Consider the following 23,756-nt stretch of genomic DNA (forward strand, 5'->3'; position numbering starts at 1 on the left):
CCAGCTCAGCTTGGGGCTTCAGCCCCCTTCACTGCCCCCAAGCTGTGGGCTGGAGCTTCAGCCCTCCCCCGACCCTAGCTGTCACCCCCAGGCTGTGGGCTGGGGCTTCAGGCCCCCTCCTGTGGTGGATGCCTCCCTCCCCACCCAGAGGAATGTGATTAATGCTTTAATTTTGTTTTCAGTTAATCGCAGGCGTTAATTGCGATTGACAACCCTAATTATAATTTACTATAATAAAATCAGTAGTTCTGTGGACACATTTTAGGTGACAGGGAAGCATATTACCTGCTGCATGGGACCATTACAGCTGGTGCATGTTTACTCACCTCATTGTCCCGATGATTAATGTCACTTAGATGCGATTGCTGCAGCAGCACTGTTAGAAGCCTGTGGAAGCAAAGATATATTTAAAATGCTACATTCGAGGCTAAAACTGGATGAGAGGTTTAGAGAAACAGAACCCCCAATTGAAAGCAAAATTAATAGCAATGATGGATGTGAACCAGAACCCCAGATCTGGTACGTGTTCATGTTTGAAAGCCAAACCCAGATCCAGTTCTGAAGTTTGTGGCTTACTCTATGTCTAACTAAAACCAAAACACAAACTCAACACTTGGAATCAGAGGTCACCTCTACACAAGTGCAAAAGCAGAAACAATCAGGAATAATTCCAGTGCTAGTTTCCAAAATAGTAAATGGGCATTAATATATCAGAATGTAGTGAATGCCTGAGCCATTTTTATAGCCTAGAAATCAATAGAACTATTCATTGTGATCCTGTTTTAAAGTTTTAAACAAACATAAATGCAAATTTATTACCTTCCTATTTCACTTTTGTATTCTTTGATTAACAAGCCCCTATATGCACACACACACAGAGACAGGGTTAGATTACGGGTCACAGTCTCTCTGTTGGGAGTAAGGCAATTATTATGCCATAAACCGGAGTTTATGGAGCACTACATCGGTTTACTTTTGTAGAGAAGTAGAGTATAAACACTCCCATGTTGTGGAGGGAATAGTTAGAACTATTACAAGCGAGATGTTGGTTTTTCAGGTTATGGAGCCCTGAAATTGACAAGACAGCCAACAGCTGACGTAAGTAACATAGGGTACGTATACACTACCCGCTGGATCGGCGCGTAACGATTGATCTATCGGGGATCGATTTATCGCTTATAGTGTAGACGCGATAAATCGATCCCCAATCGCTCTCCCATTGACTGCTGAACTCCAGCTCGGCAAGAGGCGGAAGCAAAGTCAACGGGGGAGCCACGGCAATCGACCCCGTGCCGTGAGGACGCGAGATAAGTTGAACTAAGATACGCAACTTCAGCTACAAGAATAGCGTAGCTGAAGTTGGCGTATCTTAGGTCGATTCCCCCCCTCCCCCAGTGTAGGCCAGGCCATAGTGTCTACACAGACACTGCGTCACCCTAACTACACCGACATAAGCCCTACGCATCTCATGGAGGTGGAGTTATTATGTTTATATAGTAGGGCACTTACATCAGCAGGACTAGGCAGTAGTGCGTACACAGACATAATCGGGTTGACATAAGCTGCCTTACATTGACCTAACTGTACAGTGTAGACCAGGCTGTAGGTGGAGCAATGTTTTATAACCTGAAAGATTTTGCCCCAGGATTTTCATAATCACCCTTCAATTACTGCAGTTAACTCTGAAAATAGTCTGAAGTCACTAGATTTGGAAGAGGCAAAATTATGTTTTAAAGAAGGGCGCTGAGCATTCATTAAAGTGTGGAGATGGCAGGGCTATCCAAACAATCTTGTCACAACCTTATATCTTGTATCAGAATCAGCCAACATAGACCCTTATGCCAGAGTAGAATCCATGTGACACTGGCAGACGGAAGGGTCTGTGCTACCAGAAGCCCATTGTCAGATTGGGACCATAATGCTCACCCAAGGCATGGTGAGTTATGTGAGAGTACTTGCTCCCCCTTCAAACAAAATACAAGAGAAAGGCTCTTCTCTCCTTTGAAATCTTTTACTCCACTTCTTAGCTGGGCAATCCTGAATTGCTTACAGTATATTTTCTGCATCACGTTGCCCTAGAATGTGTTCTATTAGTCTTAGGTTTAACAGAAGACAGGCTATGTAACTAAAGCAATAAATACATGTCCAAAATTAGAACATTAGTTATTTCATACCATTCTATAAACACCATTTGATAAATTCAAAGCCTATCATTCTTCTACAGTATTCCTGTGGTATACCTCATGCTCATCTGAAAACAGGTAAAGCTCAGGTGGATGTATGATTAACTTTAGCAGTATGGATTGCAAAAATATAGCCAACTGTGACCCTGCAGCAGCATCTCACTCCTGTCTCTTTTCTAGCCACAAACCACCCAGAGACCTTCTTCTGGTCAAACACCTTGTGCAATTCATTCACAGTCTTCTTCTCACCACCTTTATACATGGTTGCAGGTCTATATTTACAATAGCATACACACCTCCAGTCAGTCAGTTCCAGACTCAGACCCTAACAGGCCCACCAGTATCTTCCTTCCCCCTGAGCACATCCTTCTTGTGCCTTTTCTACCTCTTGGGTAATGGGCTAATTAGCCTTTGGGGCTCTTCTCGGCCCATCCCAATCTATCAATTACTAGGCACAGCTTTTCCTCTCAGGTTTACTCCATGGCAATGTAATTGGTGATCCAGTGATCAGAGAGCTGGTACAGATGCTGTCGCCCAGAGCTCTGCCACACAAACCTATAATGAAATGCAGTCCTGCCATTTATTTAGCTGTTTGTGCATTAAGCCAGAAAAAAATCATTCTGCAGTCATGGATTGCAAGCTATTAGACAGTACAACTGTTTTAAAGATGCTGCATTTGAAACTGCTTAGTGATCATTTGCAGAAGTTACAATTCTCCAAGGGGGCAAAAAAAATGATTTGCTCGGAAGTGACGTACCAACGTGGCAGAACTAGGGTATAACACCCCCAGATTCTTTTCTAACCAGATACTCTCTTCCAAAGTATTAAATCAATTAAAAATATTCTTCTGCCAATGCAACACCAGGGCCTGGACTCAGACTGGTATGATCACTAAAAAGCAAACGGGTGTTACAGCCCTTTCCTGAGGCATGCAGCCAATTGCATAGTCAGGCCATGTTATAATGGACTTAAAAGTCAGGTCATTTTGAGATTGCTGCAGGCCTGAATCTTACCTGTTCTGGGCCTTAAAGGGTGTAGATTTTTTTTTTTTTTTTTTTGGTGGGAAGCAGAGGAAACATTTTTGCAGTAAACTGATATAAGTAATAAAACCCCAGACTGACAGCTCAGAAGTTTGGTATGTTAAAATAAGTCCAGGTGGAAATGGATTAGCGGGTAGAAAGAAGGAGAGGTGATCAAAAGGTGCTTGATAAATTCATCTATCACATGGCTCTGTAATTTGTTACATAGTTCCACAAATTAACACAGGATGTAATCGACGAAATTAGTGTGAGTGTGTGTGTGTGTGTGTGTAAATATACATACAACCCCCCCCAACGCTGAAATTCTGCAACCACACAGATGAGCTGTGCTAATTTTAACTACACATGTAGCATGTGGAGAGTCAGCAGGGTCCTTTTATCCCATTTCTCACTGAAGGCTCAGCCACTCTACAAAACACGTATTGAAGTTTAAAAACTTGCCAGCCCTTGTGCCTGAAGTGTTTAAATGGACTGATTACAGCCTGTCGATTTCAGTGCGGTCTGTGTGCTGCTAACTATTCCTCCAGCGCATTGACTCATAACAATGGGCTGCCAGTTCTTAGACTCAGGTGAGGAAGCACTTCATAATTAGCCACTGCATTTTGTCTTCCTTTCAAATCTAAATAGTTGGCAGAGAGCAAAAATGAGTACAAAGGAAAATTTCACTAATGGGTATGGCACTCCAACTGTGCCTTCTGGTAACAGGGCAATCATATCCAGAACTAATTTCGTTGACTTGGGCTAATAAGACAGAAGAAAAAGAGCTGAGCAGCTGGCACACTCCTGTGTGGAGCAAAGGTCTGCTTGTTTCCATGGGGACTGTGAAAAAACTTCAGGGAACTCTGTGTGCTGCTGTTAAAGTAAATTACTGTTTCCTTTCTAATATCTGCATGTGCAGCGTTGCACAAACATAGCCTTTTCTCTTCGGAGGCTTTGTGTAATGATAATGCACTCTTGCTCTGAAACCTTCCAACTGTACCATCCAAGTGATGCATGAAAAACAATTATGAAGGTGCAAAATTAATATATACGGAGACATTATAGACTGTCACAATACTCACCTGTAACTTGAACATCAAGTTACAGCTTTGCTGCTTCAGACGTGTCAAACCGCCACTAAGTTCTATGGGTTTCTTGCAACTTACATTTTCAGCCAGCCTCTTTCAGCTACCCATAAATGATTTACTCAGGAGAGATTTTGCATGAATTTGATCAGCTTATATAAATCAGGACTTGAAAGGCTTTAAGAAGCATTCCTGTTCACAAAGGAAACTATGATACAAATAGCACATTTGCTTGTGACTTGCTTTGGAGAACTGCCCTTCAGACTTTTTGATACATCTTTAGTAACAGTTGTCAAAAATCAACTGTACTACATCTTACCTGATCCTTTAGAACTACTTTCCATAGGATGGACCAAATCTTAACAGAGTTGGTCTTTTGGACAACTTTCCTCCCATTCATAATCCCACAGGTTGCCTCCCCTCCCAATAATAAACTATTATATTCAAAACAATAATATAAATACATCATATTATAAATATATTATATATACATGTTATATAACAGAAACGTGTTCTATGACTGGGGCTCCAGGGCACTATATTAATACTAATAAATTATAATAATAATACAAATATTTATTATTTAATGCCATTAACATCATCCATATAATATTGTGGCAGCTGTAGCAATTACTTACATGAGAAAGTAACATTAGGAAAATATTTAATACATTTTTAGCTGTCTTTTAATGTAGTTGGAAACAAGGAGGAGCCAGAACCATGTGACCAGCCACCGCTCCATTAACCATGAGCAAGAACCACATTTTGGGAACCTCTGCTTTAGCATATAACCTATAACATTTAATTTATATAATATGCAGTGGACATAGAGTGCAGGGCAACTGCTTTTGTGACTCCTGTTGGGAGACCTACATTTGTAAATAATGCTGAAGCCTGAGTTAAAGAAGACGACCCTGAACACTGGCACCAAGTTAGCTAGGGAAAATACAGCATTGAACTATCATGGGAACAAATTTCCTGTGGCATTTCTAGTATAGAGGACGGCTTGATCACGTTGGTGGTGATTGTTCACTGTGGGAAATCTGGAGCTTCAGCCTCCATTCTGAGTTCCATTGCTTTTGTGAGGTTTAAATCAGATTCTTCACCCTGCCTGAACATGTTCCTGTAAAACAAGTGCAGCACAAAGAGCCCTAGACTTAGGTCTAAAGTCCCAATAGCCTCTTCATTTAAATGTATGATAATCACCAGATGAAATAGCAAATCACAAGAGTAATTGCCACAGCTAGCTTGCCTGCCTACGCTGCCTCCAATCAGTCAATCTCCATGGTCTTTTGGTGACTATGTACCGGACCAAGGAGATGTTTTACCCAAATAAGCAAACGCCCTTTTAATATGGGGGCTTACCTCACATTAGGCTCTGCGGTAGCAGCATGCAGTGGCAGTCTCCCATTTTTATCAGGTATGTTCTGCTTGGCACCATTTCGGAGCAGACTGACACAGCCTTCAAGCCACCCCTAGGAAAGAAAGTACTGAAGGTCAAAGAGGAATGGAGAAGATTTGGGGCCAGATCCTCAGCTGGTGTAATTCTGTTTACACCAGCTGAGGATGTGTCCCTTGGTTTCAGAAAAACATCCTGTTAGGGCTTCAAAGATGGTTCATGTTTGGTTCAAGTCCTGGATTGGTCCATCCATCCATTGCTGTAATTAAACTTTTTAGTTCCACTGCATTTTGGCCTTTCTTTGGCTGTGGTGGGGCTGGAGGGCTGTTTTAAGATTTGCAGTAGACATGGCACTGAAAATGTTGCTAATTGCTGTTGTACTAGAAAGTCTTATGTACGTTCCTGCATATGGATTTTAATTAAATGGGAGTCAGCCAAGAGCCTGAGCATTTGATCTCATTTTCTTTATAAGAGGTTACCACAGGTAGTAAATCGATATGAAAAGCCTGAGAATTGGAGTTATTTTAGGTTTTGCTTTCAGCAATTCCTTTTTGTTTTAGCAAGTGGCTTTTTACAGAGTTGAAATAGAAGTGTTATACTGAAAATGGCACCATCATTTATGGGGACTGGTCACTGACAGGAGTAAAATGCTGCACTGTCACCTTCAAAAACAAACCAAAACAAATGAACACTCTGGTTCTCACTGAGCAAAGTATTTTGGCATGTGCTTGAGTCCAAAGGAAGTCAAACGTGCTTAAGTGCTTTTCTCAAACTGGGGCCTCTGCAGGGTCACTCCCCTGCAGCTCAAGTCATCTGCCTGCCAAGCATGAGCAGTATTTCCTGGGGAGAGATGGAATGAGGGAATTAAAGCACTCTTGTGTTGCCCACTGATCAAAGTTTTGTTGCAGGGAAGTTTGCAAACTAAGCTAATTCCAGCACTCAGTTGCATTCATGCACACATGCAATCCCATTGAAGTCAATCCTCTGGGCAGACATCACACCCAGATTCTCACTAGGTCTCAGACTACATACAGCATAGAAACCACCACTCACAAATTTAAATCACATGTAGCACACTCACATAAGGCTCATGGATCTGAAATTTCCCCATGCATCCAAGTCTCTTACTCTCGTTGTCTATTTAACGCTAACCACGGGAGTATATTACAATGATTCACTCTCCCTACCCCAGGCACCTGATTAAATTGCAAAGGATCGTGAGCCTAATCCTTAGGACATCCATGGGGGTTTTAGCCTATGTAAATTTTGTGGCACTGGTCACGCTATAATTTAATTAACCTTTTGGGGTGGGAAAGCAAATTGTCATCCTATCTCTGTTTAGCCTTAGAGACCATAAGGATAAGAAGTTCAGCTAAAATGGGGGAACTCTGAAGCCATGAGGCCAGCCTGAGTGACTGGAATGTTTTCCAGTCATTTATTTTTTTCAACAGATGTTTTTTCCCCCTTCAGGAAAAGAGGAAGGGAAAACACAGCATGTTACTAATCACGGGATTTTTTGAAAATATCTGGCAAAGGAAATATCTATTCTTGAAAACAACACGCATATTTAATATGTTTGAACCGATTGCCCATTCTGATACTTTAGACACATTTTCTAGCTGAAAATGTCACAGTGAAGCACTGTTCTTTGCACAGCTCTCTAGGACCACACAAGTCTTATTCTTATTCTCAGAAGAAGTCTTTATTACTTCACCCTCTTGCCCTCCCAAAGTGCTCTGTAACAGACGGAAGTCTTGGTACCATATATGTTGCAAGAGATAAACTGGTGCGTCCACAGGCATCTTGAGTATTAATATTTGCTCCCATCTTCAACAGCAATTTCACTGTATCGACTTGGCGTCCCGAAACAGCATGCATCAAGGGGGTACAACCTTGGGGGGAAATAGATACTAATTAATTAAATAGATTTTAAGTGATTATAAGTGATAGCAAACAGATCAAAGTAGATTACCATAAGAAATAAAACAAAACCGCAATCTAAGCCTAATGTACTAGTTAGGATTTGAATCACGCAGTGTCTCATCCAGTTAGATAGTACAAGCAGGTTAGCTTTTGCATATACAGGCAAGCTTCCTTCTTTCCTGCCTGGGACCAGTATTTCCCCTGCCCCCCGCCCCCCCTCCCGCCCCCCCCAGTTCGTTACTTTTTCTTCTAGTACTTTCAAGTGTTGTATTGTAGGGAGAGTGAGATCCAGTCATGATGATACATCTCCCTTTTATATCTTCTTCCAACTTGCTGGAAAGCTCTTTTGCTGTGACCTGGGTCAAACATTTCCCATTGTGTAGGGCTATCTCTGAGAGGTTTCTATTGTACACAGTTCCTGGGGTAATCCTGGTGCTTGTGTGTATTTCCACAATAAGCCATCAACATTATTTTGCCTTTTTATTGCTATACCTGAAAGGCTGCTTGGGGTGTTCTCAACCTCACAACATGTTTCAGTAACACATACATAGCCAAACTTCATAACTTCACATACAATGATAGCATATACAATCCAATGATATATTAATGTCTCACAGATCAAGACTTTTAGAATAATACCTCACAAGGCATACTTTGTCTAAAACGTATCATAATTATATGACAATGGTGAATATGGGGGTGCCAGGGTGTCACACAGATTATCTCAGTTACATCAGTGTGTGAATCCATTTCAACCGAGTTACTCTGGAGTTGAAATGTAATGATTAGTCTACTGCAGGCAGTTAGACACCCTGACTTTATTCTTCTGCTTTAGGAGCTGGAAGATCAAAAGGCTCTCGTCTTGATTTTACTGAGATCCAGGGAACGATTTGAAGATAATACAAGGATCCCAATTTCTGAATCTAGATTTTACAACCAGTTTTCTGAAACAGACACAGATATCTGCAGGGGTTTGTGTTTTTTTTTAATGATTGGGAACCCTGCAACTTTCATGCTAATCCTGGGAAAATGCCACTGTGGTAAAAACTAGACTCTTGATTGAACACAAAATACTTCAAGGGACAAGCTTTCAAAGATCTCTGGTTCAGATTCACTTGGAAAATACATGCCTGTAAAGACAACCAAGTAACTGCATGCACTCAGATGGCACCATGTCAGGCATGGCATGAGAACCTGAATAGAAAAAAGTATGCAGCTTCAAGCATAAAACAGGTAACTAATTATACATGCAATTGCTCTTTTGGCAAGAAACTGCATATGTTACCATTTTATTAATTGTCTGTTTGTACCTGTGCCCATATTCAGCAAGCACAAATAACTGCTGGTGTCCACTTTTTAAAATTTGGCCAAATGAGTCTTTAAGATGTCCACAAATACATATAATTTGGATTTGACTAGAATAAATGATTTCTCCATCCTTCCCTGAAATTTCAGCAACTTTCCAGTATTTCTCTTCCTATGACAAACAATATAAATTCATGGCAGAGGACTTTGTGTCTCATGTCCACTGTCTGATACACGGGATATTTTTATTTATAGGTAAATAAACAAACTTGTAAGGAGGAAGAACAATATTATTTTATAGCCATCCAGGGACATCCAAAAAGCATATTCCCAATGGATATCCCAAAGAAAATACCAATTTCCCATTCTACTGCTCATAAAGGGGAAAACTAGATCTAATTCTACTTACGCTGTTTCACTAATTTTTAAAGTCAATATTAAAAATGGAAAAAAGATGATAGCTCAATCACATATTGTATTGATTAACCCATTGGGAACAGTCTAAACGGTTTTACCCTCGCTGTCGCAGCATTCTAATATTGAAGGATCTTCACGAATCACTGCAGTTAGTGTGTTGACGTCGCCATTAGCAGCTGCTTGGTAAACCACAGTCAGGTCAATTTCTTCTGCCGAATCACCTAGAGACAGACACATTTGAGTAAGTATGTGGGGAAACTCTACAAATGATGAATGGTGAAAATAATCCCATTTATTTTCATGAGGCTGGGTTGACCACATAACTCATGAGAGGTCCAACCAAAAACAGATCCAGCCAATATGATGTTGCATTTGGTCATCTGAATCATGTTCTTCAATGTCAACAGCCTCCTACGAGTTCTCAGACAGAGTCACTGAGAAGTATGCACAAGCAATTTCCTGACGGGGCTAGGTTTCTGACTCAACTCATGAAAGCCATATTAATTGCACAGAATCAAGTCTGGAGTGAGAAACACTAAGTTGTAAAAAAAGAAACCCATCAATTAAGTTATGACAAATTTCTCAAAAGATTAGCAGCCACGTATGTATGTATGAATGATATAATGTAAGTTAAGGATACAGATATTTTCAGTTTCTTTATTACCTCACCACAAAACATGAAGTGGAGACTATGCACTTGTTTCCTCTGAAGTATTCTGAATCTCCTCCAGGAAATATAAATGTTTGCAATTTCGACGTTGGTTTTAAAGGCAAATAGTATTTAAAACAAGGAAGTGTAAACTGGCTGGTGAAGATCAATGAGAACTGTATAATCCTCATTTTCTCTTTGCATTCTATAGTGCCAGGTGGTACAAAAATGCTGATTTAAAACTGAAGTAACATATTCCGACAGGTGATCCTGATGATAGTTTGCAAACTGACATGGACATTGGTCCAATTTAAAATAAGCTTCCCTGAGGGGTGAAGGTGGGGTGGCTGGTGAAGAAAGCATTGGAGCCATCTCTGCCAGAATGCATCAGTGCAGAGTTCACCTGTACAGGGGCTATGACACTGGCGATCTCCAGCTGCTTTAAGGCCACTTTGTACCATGGCCATGCAGAGTGGTCTTAGTTTGCTGGAGAATCCAGCCAAGTACCATACAGTACTTCTGTAACTCCCAGGGATGTGAGACTTAGTTGTTTGTAAAGCAACTCTGTTGCAACACTCTGCACTATTTAACTGCACTTAAAAATGAAAGAATAAAAAGTATGGATTAACATATCTTCCTTGCACAATCTAATACTGAAGAATGAAATCCTGTTTGCTCCGAAACTTTACTTTGCAAATTACCACAAGTGATGTAAAGTTACACTGGAAGCTAACCACAAGCAGGGCTTTGCACCTAATATTTTCAAATAATCAGACCATTTGTCTGTTATATCATAAGTAACCAGCTATAGTCGTCAAACACAAAAAAATTTGCTTCCAGGGTTCTCTTGATTGTGCTCCATGTATCATTTTATTCTAGCAGCTGGGTTTTTAATTCTGTTTCAGAAAGGCTCGTAAATAGAGTCTACCCTTACCAAAGTGAATGGTTGGTCATTACTTTGCCTATGCCTGCATTTGGATTTCATGCAACCGTAAGTCCTGCTTACATATTACTGCCATGCATAGAAGGTTGTGTGCCTGGCAAGGAAAAAGTAAAAAGCAAAAAACAATCATGGGTTCACTAGAGAAATTACTTAATTTAGCCAAGTGCAATCCTTCAGAAAAAAATATTTTTTAAATTAATCATCAACATCAACTCATAGAGAAGGCAAACAAAAAGGCCTCTATGGTTACTCAGGGATAACAGCTTGGTCAGAGGAAAAGTCCAGGAGTCTCATTTCAGAGGAGGTTACACTAGTTTTATTAACAGTTACAGAAGACCAAGTGCAAAGCAGTTGCTTATTAGCAATAGTTGAGTTCTGCTTCAATTACAACAAACTTCACCAGTCAAAACGTTTTGAAAATGCAGGTGAAAGTCTCTTTTCATCTAATTTACTCCTTCATTTCTGGGAATCTTATTTGTTTTCATGTTGGGATTCTTTTGGAATTTATCTATAATTTCACTGGTGGCCCTTATTCCAAAAGGCAGCTTTGTCTCACTAGACAGAGGTTGCAGTCTCTGTGACATCTATTACTGAACCATGAGCACACTCTTCTGAGCCTTCTGTATCAATGATGAGGAAAAATAATGTCCAAGTAAATTTCAGTAACAATGAAAACAAAGTAAAAAATTTCATGTTTTTAATACAGTATTATATAAGCTTAAAACTAAAAATACTCCTAATTCATCATACCATGATGAGATTTTCAAGTGTGTTGTAATCCAAAAGTGTATCGACATAGTTGAAAGTCACTGAATCTGTGACATTGTCACTCCACTCCCAGAAATAGTTAAAAAAATTCAGCTATCTGTACAAGAGAAAAAGTAAATGATCGATGGGCATAGTCTCTCTCTCTCTCTCTCTCTCTCTCACACACACATTCATTTTGGTGAGAATGTGGCCTATTATCTGAATAAATAAAAATTATGATTAACTCCCGTATTATTATACGTTACATTTTCAAGGTTAGGCGTGGGTGTCTAACATGGCATATTAGTATGTGCTTTATTTATATACACAAACAAGTTCTTTTCATGCCCACATAGCCAGTAGGTGCCTATCTGTCCATGTGCATGTGCAAATACCTTATTTGTGTATTCACACTGAATATTTGCAAATGAGTTGAAGGGTACATGTGCGATTGCTTGGTCCTAACTTTGAAAATCCCATCCAATATCTTCCCTCAGCCACCTGCCAAATCTACACTGCATGAGATGGCACAAACACCAGTTGGAGCCTGAAGTTGTGAAGAATATTCCCAGTTTACATACGTTGCATATATGTTGCTTATAGGGCAAATTACTAGAATACTTCCAAGGTGTGAACATGTAACTCATTTCATCAGCAAAAACAACACCATTTAAGTAACGTGCCAACGAGTCAATTTTAAGTCTTTTTTTAAGGAAAGAAGTAGTTTAAGAGCAAAATTGCTTCATGATAAAGCTAACTTAAAAAGCTAAATAAGTGAGTTCCTCACTGAAAGTTATTTCACTTAACACTGACATGAATTCATCTGAGCCTTCTGTCATTTTGGTAACTTCTTCTCTTCTCCCATTATCTCTGGTATTCAGCCTGTACGCATGAGAGAGGGAGAATGAGAACAGACTGGCTAGACTATATAGTGCATGTGATATTGCCTGATTTGAGGGCTGTAAAACAGCCATTGTTCTTTCTTGAACTCAGACTCAGACTTTAAGGCGACAAGGAACCATCATGAGCCTGACCTCCTAAACATTGCACAGATCTTCACCTACCCACTCCTGTAATAGACCTATAACCTCTGGCTGTGTTACTGAAGTCCTTAGATATTGAGTTAAAGACTTAAAGTTACATAAAATCCACCATTACCCTTGTTCAAACCAGCAAGTGCTTGTGTCCCACGCTGCAGAGGAAGGGAAAAAAAATAGGGTCTCTGCCATTCTGACCTGGGGAAAATTCCTTCTCGACCCCAAATATGGTGATCAGTTGCACCATGAGCACATCAGCTAGATCCACCAACCAGACATCTGGGAAAGAATTCTCTGTAGTAATTCAGAGCCCTCCCCATCTTCAGACATTGGAGGTATTTGCTAATATTTGTGGAGGGACAATATACCATTATAGGCAACCTCATCATACCATCGCCTCCAGAAACTTATCAAGCTCAGTCTGAAAACAAGTTAGGTTTTTTGCCCCCACTACTCCCCTTGGACAGCTCCAGAAGGTTCCAGAAGGTCCCCTTGGAAGGTTCCAGAACTTCTCTTCTGATAGTTACAATCCTTTTTCTAGTTTCAAGCCTAAATTTATTAATGGCCAATTTATATTCATTTGTTCTTGTGTCAACATTGGCCCTTAACTTAAAAAATTCCTCTCCCTTCTCCCCAGTGTTTATCCCATTGATGAATTTATACATCCTCTCAGTCTTCGTTTGGTTAGGCTAAATATGCCAAATACCGTAAATCGCCTCTCATAAGGTAGATTCTCCATTCCTTTGATCAGCCTAGTAGCCCTTCTCTGCACCTGTCCCTGTTGGAATTAATCTTTCTTAAACATAGGAGACCAGAACTGCACACAGTATTCCAGATGAGATTTCACCAGTGCCTCATATAATGATAATAATATTTCTATATCTCTACTGGAAGTACCTTGCCAGATGCATCCTAGTATTGCATTAGTCTTTTTCACAGTCGCATCACATTGGCAGCTCATAGTCATCCTGTCATTGACCAATACACCCAGGTCTTTCTCCTCTGCAGTCGCTTCCAACTTATACATTCTCAGTTTATAGCAGAAATTCTTGTTGTTAGTTCCTTGTACCTGCAGGGATCAGGTGTCACTGGCCCTGTGGCAGCCTCTTCGGCCCTACTCCTATGGACCTGCTCTCTTATTCACCAGCTGGGAGTGCTGGAGCTGTCCCCAGGCAAGAGCCATTCAGCAGCACGATGGCCTCCCCAATTGCTAGGGGCTTGCCCTCCTCCTCACAGTACTAACCAGGGGTGTCTTCTCTCCCCTGCCAGGTCCTCAGCCTTCCCTGCACCTTGTGCCTGCAGGGTTCAGGTGTCAGTCACCCTGTGGCCATGCAGGGAGCCCTCTGCAGCTCCGTTGTCATGGCCCTGCTCACTCGTTCACCAGCTAGAGTATGGGCAAAAAAAGTTCAGAAGGGGATGATCTCCCCGATAGCTGGGAGCTTGTCCTCCTCCTTGCAGTCCTGACAGAGATCTTTGCTCTGCTGGGCCAGGACCGTAGCCTCCCCTCACCCTGTGCCTGGGTATCTTGGGCCCCTTGGCCATGCAGGGAGCCCCCTGCAGCCCTGCCCTAACCCTAACTCCAGCCCTATCCTCCTTAGTTTCTAGCACCTGTAAAAATAAAAATAGTTAAAAACTGAAACCAAATCTATATTAATCGTCAACATTGAAAAACAAAAACAAAAAACAACCCCAAACCCAACCTCCCCCAAATTCTGCCAACCCTACTTATAATGTAATAAATGTTGCTAGGTAACACTTTACGTCTTCAAGTACAACACCCCTCAAAGCCTCACAACACATCTGTGAAGTAGATTATTATTATTATTTCTATTTTACAGAAGGGGGCACTAAGGCAAAGGGGGCCGGGACATTTATGCTTAGAAAGGATTACAGGATGGGTCCAGAAAAACCAGGTCGTTTGCCCAAGCCCACAGATGGCATTGGTTCCAATGCTAATGAAAAATAAGCATGTCCTCCACTGGCCATGAGTAATTCTTACAGACAAATTATCTCTTTGTGCATTTCAGAGGTTTTACTGGGTGCCTATTAAAGAGCCACATGGGGTATATTTCCTAGTAGTTAGAGTTTCTTTCACTTCAACTAATCTGCTTTTGAAAGTGTACTAGATCTAATTATTATTACCCAAACTTCTGACATATCTAAGTAATCTTTCATGCGGCACAGTGAATGGCAATTTCATTTTGCATGTTAGCAAAATTGCTGGGAAATGAAGATGAGCATTTATGAAGCTCTAGCATTAAGATGTTAAATTGGACTCTGAATGTATTTTCAATTTTAATCTCCTTCTTCAGCGCTCAGTAGCATCAACATGTCTCAGGCTGTTTCAGAATTTCCTTTGCAGTCCCCTATCATTTATTGACACAATGATTAAGGATGTTTCTGTATTTTCTTTATGATCTCATACTGAGTTTTTAAATAAACTTTAAAAGAGTGTAAGCCTGAGAGTGAACTGCTTTTACAATAGCAAAAAAGTGTGTGTGAACATGTCTTTCTGAACCTGCTCTCCAACACAGTTCAAATATTAAATAAAAATATTATATACAGTCCAAACTCATCCCCTTAATGCAGTCTATTTTTATTACCATAGAAGTTAATAATAAGATAAAGTTCAGCTCAAACTTTCTCTCTCCTTCTAGGGTTCCTCCATTCAACCTGTGTAGCTCCCACCCTAGAGCTTCTATGTCTAGAAAGCCCTCCCCCCCTTCCCTTATATCTGGTAGGGTAAGGAGCCATCTTTCTCAGTAAGTCAACAGAACTCTCCTACCCTTTCTCCACAGGCTCACACCTGCTATTATGGTGTGATGTTTTAGGTAAATGCTGCTGGCCTGTTACAGTCTGGTCTTTAAGGTGTGTCTACACTACAGCTGGGAACAAGACTCCCAGACTAGGTAGACAGACTCAAGCTAGCAGGCCTTGAGCTAGCATGCTAAAAATAGCAGTGTGGACACTCACTTTGGGCTCTCAAGCCCACCTGATCCCTTAGGCTTCAGAGCCTGAGCTCCAGCCCGAGTCACAATGTCCACACTGCTATTTTTGATGCACTAGCTCAAGCCAAGCCAGTGTAAGTCTCTCTATCTGGGCTCGGAGGCTTGCTCCCAACAGCAACATAGACATACCCCTGGCACAACAAAGTAGCCGCTTCAGGCCTTATGCTCAGTTACACTACCAGAGTGACATAAGCTGACCAGCTACCTTAAGGCCCATTAGTGTAACTGAGGGTCAGGCCCTTAGTTCTTTAGAGTGAAGTTTGATAGGCCACTGGACTACAATGTGAGCAAAGGAAGGTGACAGAAAAGTGATGTTTAAGTAACGTGAATGGGAGGAGTTGACCAATGGAAAGGGAATCTAAGTTAAGGGTGGCACGGCCTTACGCACATAATTTTCTGGGCTAACATAATTACATTTGAAAATTGTTTGTAGGCTAAAAAAGTCCAAGCAGCTTTAAAGAAGCCTGTTCAAACCAACAATTATTATTATTTCCTGGATGGATACGTGATAAAACGTCTTTAAAATAATTTGCCATACAAGTCCAATCCATGATCCTATGTGGTCTCGGCTCTGTTCCCATTAGCTCCACATTATAATTTCCCATCCAGCATAATTCCGCACACATGACCTTCTCTCCTTAGGAAACAATAATCGTTCTTATTTTTAAAACTTGGCTACCATGGAGACTGAATCAACCCTCACCCTGAGAAAAGTTAGTCTGTCACACTCAGGGTTAGTGCTTATAGTCTTGGTAGATTTAGACAGCTGACATGAAATCTGCCTCCAAAAATACAGACCCTCCCATTCCATTACTGTTAAACTGAGACTGAAGCACAGGCTGTTTTTCTTTCAGTTAGTCTCTTAAATTGCACATTTTAAACAACTTATAAATAAAAATTGATAATTTTACTTTAAAATCCAGTTAGTAGTGGAAAAGGAATGTTCTGGGGTTGGTAAGTAGATATTGAGCCTTTGATCTGTAGGTCACAGCTTTCAAGATAGCTGGGATCAGAAGTGACTAAGAGCCATTACTGTTTGATGGATGCTCAGCAGCCTACCAGTATGTGAAATAATGGCAGTGGTTTCAGGTCAGTGTCCAATAATAGACAGATTTCCACATTACGCAAACCACTATCACAACTGGTAATCTTGGCAGAGAGGCCAAGACTTGATTGTGTCGTGGAGATTAGTTCTAATCTCTTACTCCAAGAGGAGTATCCGTTGCATTAGGTTTGAGGCAAATTGGCAGGGCAGAGAGGTGATGCTTATGTTACTGGTACCCCTGCTGTATCTATTCTGCAGCTAGTCGGGGAATTCTGTCTTGAGTGCTGTCAGTGGGAGTCTTTCACAGTTATAAATGGTTGGAAACTTTTTGGGGATGGCAAGGGGAAGAAATTGATGGAACAAGGGAGCAGGATCAATTTTTTGTGGGAGGATAACTAATGAAATTGGGGTATTTGTAGCCTGGGTGCTCACCTGGGATTTTAAAATTGCATACACTTTGCATATGCAAGTTTTATGCAAAAATCCTCAAGCTTTATACAATGTAGGCAGGCCTACTCTTGGCAGAGACATGGAGTGATCCATCTAGAAAAGGAAGCCAAATTCTCTAGTCCTTGAGTATGTGAGGCACTTACTCTGCCACAGAGCAATAAAATGAAAGCAATAGAACATTAATATTTAAGTTACAGCAGGTGGCTCTTAGATGCACTTTCCCACATAAGAAAAACAAAAACAAACCTTCCTATCCACAATAACCTAACCTTGCCATCCCAATCCCCATAGCAACATCATAGCAACCTCCTTCCCACCCCAGGAGAGCCAGAGAAATATTCAGTGACACTCTCTCCCCTTTTTCCCCCTCCAAAAAATATTGACTCTACTGCTGTCAGTGGCATAGGGCTCTTCATAAGATTTACATAGCCCAAAGCTAGTAAATCCTAGCACAAGGCATGGGGATAGGTGGGGAATCCTTAACCAATAACAGGAATGACTAAATGAGCATATTATGTATTCCTAACTGCATCGAAGCCATAATATATCATTTGACACACATTTTAATGAATGCTAATTCCATTGATTTGATTTCAGAAACTTTTGCATCACAGACAAGTTGAACTATAAATGCTCTCTTTGCTAAGCTCACCTAATTTCTTTTTGCAGACATGTCACCAGGGCCGGCTCCAGGGTTTTGGCCGCCCCAAGCAGCCAAACAAACAAACAAAAAAGCCGCGATCGCGATCTGCGGCGGCAATCCAGCGGAAGGTCCTTCGCTCTGAGCAGGAATGAGGGACCGTCAGCCGAATTGCCGCCGAACAGCTGGACGTGACGCCCCTCTCCGAAGTGGCCGCCCCAAGCACCTGCTTGGTAAGCTGGTGCCTGGAGCCGGCTCTGCATGTCACTAGGAGGTAACTGACAGACTGAGAAATTGTGTCAAAACGGGGACTAATACCGCAGTCAGTTAACATATCACCCTTTTCATCTCCCTTTGTAAGTTGTTTACAGTACCAGCTTGTGGATTTTTATTGTACGTTTGGGGTCACATCCTCAGCTGGAGTAAACAGACTGTGATGGCGCAACACCAATTTACCCCAGCAGCGGAGCAGGTCCTCTGCATTCAAGTGTCTTTACCTAACTTAATTTGCTTTCTCACTATTCTGTTAAAAACACCAATAAATGCCACATTTGTTTCAACTAAGCTGACTGTTAGGCTGTTTTATCTGGGAAATTACTGTCTGGCACTGCTGAATGGAAGCTGTCACTCATCTTCTGGGAAGCACAAAAGGCACGTATGGGTCAAGTGGTAGGAGAAGCCTGTAGTGTGGCTATACATAGCACTGCCACAGAAAGATCTGCAGGTACCATTGTGGGCAAAGAGCCAAATGATGTATGGCTACAGGATGCTGTCATAATTACAAATCTGTGTTTAGTTTTTTAAAAAAACCCACTTCTAGTATATCTTTAATGTTCAGGAAAAAGGAATGTTAAAAGTTGACATTTCTGTTCAGCATTTCTGAAATATGTAGTAGTGTTCCACAAGGATATAATTTCTTTCAAGACATTAAATACTAGCAGTTTGTTCTGAAAGGAGGTGTATAAAATACATATAATATGATCTTAATGTAGTGTTTTACAAGGAATGTGTTATGTGCATGTGATCTTTTTGTTAGACTAGACTTTAGCTGTTAGCATCCACAAAGAATTGCTGGAGCTAAATGTATATGATCTTACTGACAACAAGACATTTATACATTATTAATTACAGTATTATTATTAGTGATTGTAAAACAGGAAAGTTGAAAATCCAGGTGTTACATGTTCAATGTTGTGAAGAATTATGTATTTTTATTATTTGCTTTCCCCACCATCAATAAGATGCTGCTTGGTCTCCTCATAAAGACCACCAGTGTCTGGCAGATAGTGAAGTATGTCATATCAGGCTCACTTCACAGCAATTCAACATGAACAACAGTGCTTAGCAACAAGCGTCCATCTCCCCAGCCCTTTGATGCTTGAAGTAATGGGACATGCTTTCCTTTCTGGCTGTACTGTGATAACCTGTTTCATGAATGTTAGTATTCTCTTTGGCCCTCCAGCAACAGCTAATTAATACTCAAGTAACAGCATGTAGTGTATGAATACAGAATTCGGAAATCACTTAATTCTCTTATTTTATGGATTTGATTATTTAAAACATCCTTGTGTTATTCAGACCTGTGAGTTAGCAACATAAGAAAGAACAACTTATTAATGTAGAGACCAATTGTATAGATTCAGAAAAAATGGGACTTTGTCTCGATACATTTGGATAAAGAATGCTAAGATAGCTCAAATAATACCTCTCTGCTTTTCCCCTCCCTCTTCCTGCCCCTTCTCCCCCAGTTCCCTTCTCTCCTTCCCTGCTTTTTTTTTTTTGTATTATTGTTACCACCACCCTAACATGTTATGTCTGTGTAACATTTTCCAATTTTATATTGACTGGTCTCACAACTTTGACAAGTTGCATAATTTTATTGATATCCTGTGAAATGTGGGGCATTTGTTAACATATACAAGTTGTGGGCCTTTTTGTTATTGTTGTATTTTTTATTGTTTGTTTCTTTATGAAAATAAATAAAAACACACCCCAACAAAACCATCACTGGTTGTGCCAGAGTAGGGACATGACAATTTCAATCCAGAAAGATATAATTCTTGTTGCAGAGTCCAGAAACTACATGCTGTACTTTGGGATTGTCATTTTGAAAGTGAATTATACCTAGAAGACAGGAGTGCAATATTTGATTCTCTGCTCCATTAGAGAACCCCCCAAAGTCCTGAACCTAAACATGATGTTTATTCACCATCATATTGTTCATGTAGTTTCTGTGTTCAGTCTTTTCCCTCCTCTCCCAAGTCTCTGTTTTTCTTATTTAGACTAGAAGCTCTTTGGGACTGGTGCTCACTCGCTTGTACTGTACCTACAGCAATGGGACTCTGATCTTGGTTGGTTAATGGTGCTGCCATAATACAAATAAATTATAATAAGCATTACGATCTGAGGGAAAGACAGCAGGATTTTCAAAGCCCAAATATTACATGCAACAATATGTCATTCTGAGACAATCTAACAGAGTGTACTGTTAATGGAGTATCAGGTTCTTTTTAGTTGACGGCCCCACTGGCCCATTACCAGGTAGTGCCCCCTCCATCCCACATGGATAACCCAGATGTAAGCGGGGGAATGGTCCCGCTATTGTGGGGAAATTTCCTGACTTCTGCACTACCCCGGTGAGGTGGGCTAGCGAAAGGATCTGAGTCCCCGCTCCCACTTCCTTTACCCAGAGGCCTCCCTGCCCTTGAGGGCTCCCCTTCCACTCTCCTGTCTGGCTGAGTCCTCGTAACCCCAACAAGGCTGGGCCCAGGATTCCTGGGGGGCTCGACCCCCAACCCTGCTGTGGTCACCTAGGACAGGGGCTAGGGTGTCCCCACTCCGGGGTACTCTCTCTGCACTGGGCACCTCCCTGACCCACTGATTATTCCATACAATTTAAAGCAAATACAAGTTGTTTAATTAACAATTAATCTAAAGAAAAGAACAAGGAAAAATGGGAAAGGTTAAAGGAAAACACATCACCCCGCTCTGTGGCAGGGAACATCACAACCAGTGTCTCTGGAATGTCAGGGCAGGTCACAGTCTGCTTCTTGTAGGTCCCAGGCCTCCTTCTCAGGCCCAGGCCGTGCTGCAGAGACGCTGTGGGTTGGACACTTGCAATGGTGGTGGCCACACACCTCCGGGCTTTGAGTGGTGGGACCCTTCTTCCCAGAGTCAGCCCCCCGTAGGGTTAAGGTCCCCCTCCCGGTCTGGCCTGCAAGGGCCCTTGTCTGGGGGTGTCTTTCTGTGCTGGGCCCTTTGCCCAGGTTCCCCCTTGGCTGGCCCCACGTGCTCACCACACCTGGCTCTGTGGCTGCAGCTCTGCTCCCAGCACAGGATCTGCTCTCCCTGGGCTGCGTCTCTGGCTCTGTGGCTGCACCTCTGCTCCCAGCACAGGATCTGCTCTCCCCGGGGTGCGTCTCTGGCTCTGTGGCTGCAGCTCTGCTCCCAGCACAGGATCTGCTCTCCCCGGGCTGCGTCTCTGGCTCTGTGGCTGCACCTCTGCTCCCAGCACAGGATCTGCTCTCCCTAGGCTGCGTCTCTGGCTCTGCGGCTGCACCTCTGCTCCCAGCACAGGATCTGCTCTCCCTGGGCTGCGTCTCTGGCTCTGCGGCTGCAGCTCTGCTCCTAGCACAGGATCTGCTCTCCCTGGGCTGCATCTCTGGCTCTGGATCTGGCACGGTTCTGCTCTCCAGCTCAGCTTGGGCCCCTGCTCTCTCCTTAGCTCGGCCCCACTCAGTCTGACTCAGGCCATTCCAGTTCACACGGAGGACGGGACCCCCTCTGGCCTCCTGACTCCCTGATTAGCCTGCCCGCCCTGTCAATCAGGCTCATCTGGAGCATTGGCCTCTTCCCATGGTTCCTGGGGACTGTCAGTCTGAGGCTCCTGATTTGCCATCGACCCTTCCCCTTTTAGTGCTGGGAGCTAGCCAACCAAAACACCCCCACTGAATGTTAGTAAGGGGGCAACAGTCCCCTTACACAGAGATCATCTTAGGAGCTGCAGGAGCTTAAACAACACTTAACCTAATGGTTCACAGACTTTTAATGGGACACTTTCCCTCCTATGCTTGGTAAATAAACTGGAAATGTCAATCTGTCTATTTCAGTGTTATCCCTCCCACCAGGTGGCACCCCGGACAGGGGCGGGGTCCAACCTGTCACATGCACGCCTTACTCTTTATCTCATTTTACATTCCAGGCTTGTCTTATTCATTGTTAATGGTGTCCAAGGTGTTCCCCTTATTTTAGCTAGTACCAACATTCTGTTTCCAGCCTGCTAATTTATTTACCTCCCTAATCATCTCCCTCAAGAAATGAGGCCCCACCCATGTCCAATTACTTATGTCAAGCCAGGCTTACATTCCACTGCTTTTCTTTTTTTTATATTAGCATTCGTTTCATTTACATTATATTCCTGTCTTTCTGGGCTTTCTTTTTTAAGTTCACTACCCAGCGACACGTTCCCAAGACTGGTAGCTGTAATCATTTGAACCACCATTGATACCAGGCTCAAAATACAAACCAGGCGGTGCTAGCTCACCTCCTCCAGTATAGTTCTCCAGGGTGTAATCCCACATTATAAACTTGCTCTGCCTTTAAAGCATCCTTCTGTAATTTGCTTTCATTATAATATAAAAAACGGGTACAAAATGTAAAAAAATCTTTCCATTTATTACCACAGGAGATTTGGGTGTGAAATAGAATATAGGCCAATTAAAATAGCATTCCCTGGGTCTGTATCAGAAGTGGCCCTCTTTAGGCACCACATAAAACTTATCACCAGCATAGGCAGTTTTTACTTTACCAACCTCTCAGCATCTCAACTGTACTGTGAAATTTGGAGACTGTTCCCCCAGAGTGAAGCCACATGCCAGCAACTCTGTTTGTAAGACATTACACCTGCACATGCAAGTGTCCTCCAGGTGCAAACAGCAGTACAAGCCTGGCACTTTCCAGACCTTGCATTGTCTTACAACAGTATTTGAGGAGGGAAAACAAATTTCTTCCACGTTGTTACAGTGATTTCACATTTATCTTCATAGTATTGGGCCCTCATTAATTTTCTTACCCTGCACCAACTTGTGTCACCTCTTGTGCCAAATTTTTAGCTTTTCTGTTGGGATAAAAGAGCGCATGTTTTCTTGCTCCCATAGCATTTAAGGCTGCTTTTACTTTGTATAGCACAGTGGTTCTCAACCTGTTTATCATTGTGGGCCGCAGGCTGAGAACCACTGCATGCCCCTCCCACCCCCACCCCTCCACAATCCCTGCGGGGCTAAAGCAGAGCCCTGGGTGCTGGGTCGGGCAGTCAAGACCCAGACCCTCGCGTGGGACTGGGCAGCTGAACCCTGTGCCCTGCAGCAGGGCCAGGGGCCAGACTCCCACGTGGAGCTGGGCATCCGGAATGCGGGACACCCCTCCCCTGCGCGGGGCCGGACTCGGACCCTACAGCGTGGGGCCAGACAGCTGGAGCCTGGGACCTCGCTGTGCAGGGCCAAGGGGCCAGCAGCCAGACCCTGGGACCCCGAGGCGTGGGGCTGGACAGACTGGACCCTGCAGCGCAGGGACGGGTGGCTGTACCATGGGACCGCCCCCGTGTGGGGCCTGGCGGCCAGGCCGGGTAACTGGCAGCTGGAGCCTGACCCTGGAATCCCGCTGCATGGGGCTGGGCAGCTGGAGCCCAGAACCCTGCCACGCGGGGGCCGGGCAGCCTGACCCGGACAGCTAGCAGCTGGACCAGGACCCCGCATCACAGGGCCAGGCGGCCGGACCCCAGGACCCCATCGTGCAGGCCCAGGCGGGCCGCATCTGGATCTGGATCTCCCACCCCCAACAACGGGCTGGGTAGCTGGAACTGACCCCTGAGCTGAACCCCTGGGGGTGCTGCAGTATCCCAGCAAAAC

At 42.8% G+C, this 23,756-nt stretch overlaps 1 protein-coding gene across 4 annotated transcripts in view; it reads right to left on the minus strand.

Annotated features, from left to right (window-relative positions):
- Nucleotides 1-23,756, minus strand: part of ANKRD55 (ankyrin repeat domain 55) — a 60,983-nt gene that overhangs the window by 33,396 nt on the left and 3,831 nt on the right. For all 4 annotated transcript variants that reach the window (XM_008172789.4, XM_042857538.2, XM_065598973.1 and 1 more), the window contains exons 2-5: nt 9,430-9,552; nt 7,448-7,578; nt 5,653-5,762; nt 327-387 (exon numbers count right to left, since the gene is read on the minus strand). In XM_008172789.4, the coding sequence (XP_008171011.2) occupies nt 327-387; nt 5,653-5,762; nt 7,448-7,578; nt 9,430-9,552 (425 nt within the window). The remainder of the gene's footprint in view (nt 1-326; nt 388-5,652; nt 5,763-7,447; nt 7,579-9,429; nt 9,553-23,756) is intronic.

Source organism: Chrysemys picta, chromosome 6 (assembly GCF_011386835.1).
Source record: "Chrysemys picta bellii isolate R12L10 chromosome 6, ASM1138683v2, whole genome shotgun sequence".
Lineage (NCBI taxonomy): Eukaryota > Metazoa > Chordata > Testudines > Emydidae > Chrysemys > Chrysemys picta.